This window comes from Mauremys mutica, chromosome 12 (assembly GCF_020497125.1).
Source record: "Mauremys mutica isolate MM-2020 ecotype Southern chromosome 12, ASM2049712v1, whole genome shotgun sequence".
Classification (NCBI taxonomy): Eukaryota; Metazoa; Chordata; order Testudines; family Geoemydidae; genus Mauremys; species Mauremys mutica.
The window spans coordinates 28,485,694-28,493,327 of record NC_059083.1 but is presented as its reverse complement, the minus strand read 5'-3'; the positions used below and the strand labels follow the sequence as shown (position 1 = coordinate 28,493,327).

The window sequence follows — 7,634 nt, the reverse complement described above, 5'->3', positions numbered from 1 at the left end:
TCTCATTGCGGGAGGCCCTCCCAAAGACATGTGGCTGGAATAGTGCTCTAAGAGTGATTCCCTCCGGTGGTGACCTGGGACATCTGGTGAGAACTCTCAGCTTTCTGATTCTCAGAGTCTCAGTGCTGATTGTGTGAGCATGGGGCTATTGTGAGGGAGGAAACTCAGGTCCTTGTTACTCGCTTTTAAGATCAAGGAAATAAGCCATAACCACACATGTGTTTGATCGCTCTTGCTGCTTTTCTCCATTCATTGTCTTTGAGTAATTCATGATTCTCTCTTGAATGGGCTAGTTCTTCTAAAATACTTACTAAATAATTAGGTTTTAATAAAGCCATAGGCAAACCCATACTTCCAGTCACAAAGGAGTTAGGCGGCACCCTACAGAATGGGGGACAGTCCGCTGGAAAGCAGTGACCCTGAAAAGGATTTCGGGGCCATAGTGGATGAGCTGCTCAACATAACCTGCCCATGTGAAACTGTGGTAAAAAAGGTTAAAGCCATTCTTGGGTGGATAGAGCGGTGAATATGGAAAGGGAAGTGATTCAGCATTGGGGAGACTGATCTTGGAAAGTTGAATCCAGTTCTTGTGTCCACATTTTGAATATTATGTTAAAAAAATGGAGAGGGTACAGGAAAGATTCATAATTGAGTGATGGGGATGATGCCTTGTAATGAGACATTGAAAAAGCTCAATCTGTTTACTATATACAAAAGAAGAATGAGAGGTGAGTTACTTGACTTCATGGAGAGAAAATGTTGAGTATAAAAGGGCTTTTATCTAGCAGAGACAGGCATGACAAGACCCCATGGATGGAAGCAGAAATCAGAAAAAGTCTAATGACAATAAGACCCAGATTTGTAAGAGGCTGATTCATCATTGGAACAAACTACCAAGAGAAATGATGGCTTCTCCATCTCTTGAGATCTTCTAATAAAGACTAGATGCCTTTCTGGAAACTGTTTGAGTAAAAGAAAAACCCAGCTCTTTTGACATACAGGAGGCCTTAGGATACGCAAGGGATCAGATTAAATGCTCTAATGTTTCCTTCTGGCCATAAAGTCTACTAACTTATGAAAACCTGATTGTGGCCTGGGGAAGAGCGTCTTGTGTTCTACTGTGTAGTCGGTGTCATCCCCACAATTAAGAGTCATTGAGTGGGGTGATCCAGGGGAAGCAGCTCAACCATCCAATGTGGCTGGAAAGGGGCAGGACATCGGCACCGCAGGGGAGGGCTGGGTGTGGAAGTGACATCACAAGGGCCTTTGGCAGGACCTCAGCCTATTGGACAAAGGTGGTGGGGAGGCGATGACCTCACAGAGCGATCTTGACATCAGCCAGGCAGGACAGGGGTGCAGGACAGGGGCAACCTAGGAGATCCCTGTGGCTTTGCTTCAGCACATCTCCTTCTCGAGGTCTCTCCTTGAGGACTGAGAGAGAATTCACTTTCACGTACGTGAGCGCAATGAGGACCTCTTTGGAGTTTTCTCCTTTTCTTTTCTTGATTTTGCTAGAAAACAGACGTCCCTGTATAGAAGGGTAAAACCCCTGGCTCAGGCTGCCTCTAGAGACTCAGCCCAAAGGCACTGACTTCTAGGCCTGATTAGATGCCAGGGGCCAACCAAAGGAAGCCAATCAGGGGGTAGCAGAGCCCCCTGAAAGACCACATCAGGGACTGGTGATCTCACCATTATCACCTGACTCTGCACAGACTGGCCTAGTGCCTGTGGGGAGGGTCAGTGAGATGATTATCAGACAAACTCTGTGTCTGGGCATGTCCATCCGTCTCCTCATCCTCTTCTCCCAGGTTCTGGCTGCAGAGGGAAAGGTTTGCCCAATAGTTAAGGTGCAACGTTAACCTGCACAGATCCAGGTTTTGCTCTGTGTGAAGTCAGGTAAGTCATTTATTTTGTCTGGGCCTGACTTACCCCTCTTCTAAATGGGGGAAACAACCTTCCACATCGCACAGCAGCAGAGACATTGTGTGAGGAGGAGAAGGGGACAAATGAACCTATGTGCCTTCCCCCCACTGACTTGCTGCTTGCCTTGTAGTGAGCATGCTCACACAGACTGAGCATGCTCAGTAACCTCAGCTGAAGGCACTGCCCTGACTCTGCCCCCACACTACTGGCAGGTACAGGTATCTCTGCACAGCAGTATGGTGAGTCTAAGCACATGGAAGTTTGTGAGTTGCTCAGACAGTGCAGGGATGGGGGCCAGGTAAGGACCTGCAATAGTTAGACATGCAGCTCTTTCCTGTCCACATTAAATCACAAAAACATCACATTGGGATTGTCGCAAGATTTCCTAATTTCACACTGACTCCTTCACTAGCTGGTGTTTCTCTTAATGCCACAGCTCTTGGAATCCTGAGATTACGTGACAATCTCAGCTCTCACTTTAACAAAAGTAAGTTCCTTGATCTTGGGGCTGAGTAGAAAAGGTTGAGTACGTGACCAGAGCGAATCCTGCCTGCTTGCTCACAAACAAACAAACAGTCCAGAATATAATTTTTTAGAAGAAAAACCCTCATGTTTTCTTCAGCAGCCTCTTGATTTTTGCTTACATAGTGCTGGCAATACTGCCTTCGCAGTGATCAGTTTGTTTTCAGGCCTGGCTTCTCCAGCAAAGGCTCTAAGGACCTAAATATAAAAATGAGCATTCTGAGTGATTCCTTTACTTCACCCCCATCCAGGGGGATGTGCTCATTTGCTGCTTGGGCCCACAGCCCGGCTCTATGCACATTCCCACACCTCGCCCTCTCTGTTTCCCTATGTGTTAACTCTGCAGTTTTAGATAAATGATGGCCTGAAATTAGGGGGCTTTCCACGGGGGATGGGGATTTAAAGCCTGAGCTCTCCGTGGCATAGTATTGCCAACCCCAAACTTTTGAAAATCATGAGTCAGGACCCCCAGAATGATGTGATGCCTTTTGTGAGACTAAAAAATAAAAATAATATTAAATGTTGAGTTCTTTCTATTTGCCTTCTGATTCTCACACTTTAGGCTGACTCAGGTCACATTTTAAGTTTTTCTCTGCAACCAAGACAACTAGAAACTTCCTTTGTTTAGGTCCCTAACTTCTGTTTGCTAGAAGCTGGGAATGGGCAACAAGGGATGGATCACTCGATCACCTGTTCTGTTCATTCCCCCTGGGGCACCTGGCATTGGCCACGGTCGTAAGACAGGACACTGGGCTAGATGGACCATTGGTCTGACCCAGTCTGGCCATTCTTATGTTCATGAGACTCATTATAAAATCATCAATGTTGGCAACACTTTTGACACTGCGTCTTCTTTACACTGAGGCAGAGCTGCCTTAGCATATGTCACAATCAGGCCTTTGAAACCTTGATTCCAGCTTAAGCAAGTTTTTGGCCTGTGAATTGAATATCCCTAGACTTGAAAGGATTAGATTTTATTGGTAGATGTCAGTAAATGTTGATTTCACTTTGCACACACAAACGGATGAAAAAACATTTCCATTGATAAGAACTGAAATTTACAAATAGCTACAGTAAGAAAAATGCTGCTTGAGAACTTACTAGAGTTTAATTTAAGGAGATTTACTTTGCATGTTTTGACATTAGATGTTGACAATTTGTGTTTTAACAGTTACACCTTTTAACTTTTTGAATCTCTGTGTCTACTGTCATAAAATAATTGTCTGACTAAACTATTGTCTGAATCCCCCCAATTTCCCACAACTGTGAACAATAATATTGATAAAAACTGAAACTGTGACAGTTTAAATAGATAAATATATAAACATTCTTACAAATTAATATTAATCTTATCTGTCAAAATTACGTATTAAATCAAATGAATTCTGCCAAGCCTAAATATCACTCCTTGGACACGCAGTTCTGTCAGCTCATCAGGACAAGGGGAAGCTGATGTCCATGTGTAGCCCCAGTGACTCCCCCCACACACACCAGCAGAGGGGGCTGATTGCAGGATCAGAGCCTTGTTGGGACATTTCTCACCAAAGCCCCCAGGGCTGGAATGTTACTGGTGATCTGGCTCCAGCTCAGCAAACAGCCTAAGTCAGTTCCAGGAAGGGAAACACCCAATTGCTGCTGCTGCAGGCGGGGCATATTTCTGAGCTCAGGAAAGTGAAACTAACCCTGTGACGCTGCCCAGAGGGAGCCATGGCCACAGACAACCCCGTGGAAAGTCTCCAGGAGGAAGCTACGTGCCCCATCTGTCTGGAGTACTTTAAGGACCCAGTGACTATAGACTGTGGGCACAATTTCTGCGGAGCCTGCATCGCCCAGTGCTGGGAGGGATCGAATACAGACATCTCCTGCCCTCAGTGCAGAGAAACTGTGCAACAGGGAAACCTCAGGCCGAATAGGAAGCTGGCAAATGTTGTAGAAATGGTCAAACGGCTGAGTTTACAGGCAGCAAAGGGAGCAGGAGAGGAGAGGGTGTGTGGGGAACACCAGGAGACTCTGAAACTGTTCTGTGAAGAGGATCAAACTTCTGTCTGTGTGGTTTGCCATCTGTCCCGGGATCACAGAGATCACAGGGTGGTTCCCATAAAGGAAGCTGCCCAGGAGTACAAGGTAGGGAATTGCTGTCAAGTTTAATGGGTAATAACTTTGGATTTTAATTACAGGCTGATTTCACTGAAAGTTGCCTATCATGGGTGTGATGCATCATTCAGCTCTGTAAAGCCTTCATTGTATGGGAGATGCTATAACAAAATGAATGATCTGGCAGTGTGGTGACAGAATTAGAATATCAAGTCTTCAAAGATACCTGATGTGGGAAACTTTTCTCTGAGATTCTGAATGTTTTTCACACTCAGCTTCCACTGCTGAAATAAGAGGACTTTTTACACCACGGCCAGTGTTAACGATCAGTGAGGTTTAAATCACACGAGCTGCAGGCCAGTCTAGGTGAGTGTGTTACCTTCAGACTGGAGAACTGATCATTTAAATTTCAACACTGTTAATTATTTCGTTCCCCTGTGAGAGCAAGGGGGAGAATTACAGCGGAGAGGGAGTCCGGGGGTACATTCTAGCCCCATGAGGGGAGTTCGGCCCCAGGAGCGCCTTGGAAACAATCAGCAACTCCATCCTGTTTTGAACAATGCACCATTTGAACAGATCATGTGTCTCCTTTTAGTGACTCGTGTGGGCGGAGCTTATTTTGTGGGTGGAGCTTCAAAGAATCCAGCCACATTTCTCTCCCCCCGGTTCTGATCCCTACTCATTTATGACGCTGTTTTGCTGGATGCAAAGGCTGCTTTTCCGCCTCCTGTCTCTCACTAGCCCCTGCTGGCTCCCACCCTCCCTCACTGCTTCCCTGCAGCAGCACCGCAGGGGTGTCACCGAACAGCTCCCCAGGAGCTCACAGCAGCAGCCTGGGCCCTTGGGCAGAGGGGAGGAGAGAACTCGAGGGCTCAGAGAAAAGAGAAAAAGTGAAATGGGGAGATCTCAGGAGGCGGCTCTGGGGGGCTGCCAGGGGTGTTGCACAGAGTGGAGCTGACGGGGCAGGAGCACGTTGCTGTGCTGTGTGAAATGACTCACACGCTGTCAAAGGGGAAGAGAGCCCTGGGTTGTTACAGCTCTGGAGCAGTTATAATTATGGGTGACACATTCCCCCAGACCAAGTGTTCCCTGTTCCTCACTGACCTCCAGCCACATCACAGCTTCACCCCGTACAGTTAATGGGACTGCGCTGGCTCAGGTGCTCGGCTGGCCACATGGGAGCCTGGACAGACGAGAGCACCGTGGGGTCTTGTTCCTGGCCTGGGTCTGGGTACAGAGCAGCGAGGTGCTGCCCCAACCTCTTCACTGGCACCGGCAGGAGGGATCGTTCAGAACCTTCCCAGCTGTTTCCCCTCTGGCCTGTGCTCAGTGATGTGAAGCTTTAGCTCAGACACAGGCTCTGAGAAGTCCTGAATGTCTGCAGGGAGCAGAGCCCCTGCTCTGAGACTGGCGTCTCTGCTCCCATGAGGCCTTTGGGGCAGGCAGAGCCCAGTCTGCTGCCTCTTTCCAGAGTATTTACTGCTCGTGTATGAAATGCCAATATGGACAGTACTTCCACCCATCGGACTGGCAGACTAATGGCTGTTTATTGCACGCGATGTCCCTGCAGGAGAAACTCCAGGGAGCCCTGGGCCCTCTGAGGAAGGAGCTGGAAGAGGCCCTGGCTCTGATGTCTGCAGAGGAGAAGAAAACCACAGAGTGGCAGGTGGGTGTCCGGGTTTATTCATCCCTAAGCCCTTCCCCCTGCAGCATTCCCAGGAAAGACGGGACCATAAAACTCCAGGATGAGGTTACGAACATGCTCTGGTGGTTTGCTCCGTTGCACAGGCTTGGTGCCAGCAAGGGGCAGCGCATGCCTCCGGCATTTGGGGATGCCGGGCGTGAGTGCCGGATCCTCCCCGGCACCCGGATCAGCACCCTGCCCACTGCTCCACCCCCATTTGTCCTCCTCTCCCTGAGGCCCCGCCCATGCGCCGCTCCTGCTCTGCCCCATGCCCGGCTCCCACTCAGCCCCCTCCCCAGAGACTCCCCGCTCACCGTTCACTGTTGCAGCTCGCTCCTCACCCCTCTCCCTCCCCCAAGTCCCCCTCGCCTGCCGGTTGCTCCTTTCTGCCCCCTTAAGGGTGAGTGATGGCGGGGAGGGATGGAGAGGAGCAATTGGTGGGGGCCCCCCCACAGCTGACGGGCTCCCTAAAGGCTGCGATCCCAGGGGCACTGGGCACATGGGCAGGGGGCACTCGGCCAGGCTGGGTGAGGCCATAGCCAGCCTTGACAATGCCCTGGGCACCCAACACCCATGTGAGCCCCCGGATGCACCCAAAGGACTATTAGCACCCGCCCTAGGTCCTGAACTTTGCAGCCCTGGGAGCAGGTTGTCAAAGAAGGAGCATCGCCCACATCCCTCTGTGATGGCTCCCCTTGGTGTCTGAGTGCCCAGCACTGGGCACCCAAATCCCCCCCTGGATGCCCTGTGTGGCCCCCTGTAAATCTCTCCTGCTCCGTTGATTTCTCCCCACTCCCCTGTGTCCATCCCCTCCCACCTGCAATAACATACTATTGCTTTACAAAGCACCCTAGACAACCCTGCTATAGAACTGGCCATATGAACTCTGAACTAAAAGAAACCCATTATGGTACAGTGCCCAAAGAAGTAAATCTCCTTACAAACCTGATACTGATCTAATGCCCTGCTTCATGGACAGAGGCCCAGTCTGTGTAAGTCAAAATCTGGCTCACGTTTCTCTGTGCCTTTCCTATTCTTCTATTTCAAGGGGAAAGTGAAGAATAGGAGAGAGATGATTGCGGGTGAATTTAACAAACTGCACACACTGCTGAGAGAGGAGCAGCTGCTTCTGCAGAGCCTGGAGGAGGAGGAGAAGGAGACTCTACAGAGACTAAGGGAAAATGTAACCAAACTCTCCCAGCAAAGCTCCTCTCTGCAGCAGCTGATCACAGAGCTAGAGGAGAAGTGTCAGCAACCAGTTGTTGAGCTGCTAAAGGTGAGACGGCATCAAAATTCTCCACCCATCCAGAATTAGAACTCAGATCCCTGGGTCTGGATTCCAACAATTAGAGTAAATGTGTTCTGTGGTTTACTGACAAACAGAGCATCAGGCTAAGGGCTCCATCAGTTC

At 49.2% G+C, this 7,634-nt stretch overlaps 1 protein-coding gene across 2 annotated transcripts in view; it reads left to right on the top strand.

Annotated features, from left to right (window-relative positions):
* Positions 1-1,403: 1,403 nt before the first annotated feature.
* Positions 1,404-7,634, top strand: part of LOC123346102 (E3 ubiquitin-protein ligase TRIM39-like) — a 32,285-nt gene continuing 26,054 nt past the window's right edge. The window contains exons 1-4 of one of the 2 annotated variants that reach the window (XM_044983322.1): positions 1,404-1,453; positions 3,866-4,569; positions 6,110-6,205; positions 7,272-7,499. In XM_044983322.1, the coding sequence (XP_044839257.1) occupies positions 4,153-4,569; positions 6,110-6,205; positions 7,272-7,499 (741 nt within the window). In that variant the 5' untranslated portion in view covers positions 1,404-1,453; positions 3,866-4,152. Of the gene's footprint in view, positions 1,454-3,367; positions 4,570-6,109; positions 6,206-7,271; positions 7,500-7,634 lie in introns of those variants that run through there. The other variant, XM_044983323.1, reaches the window with a different exon arrangement.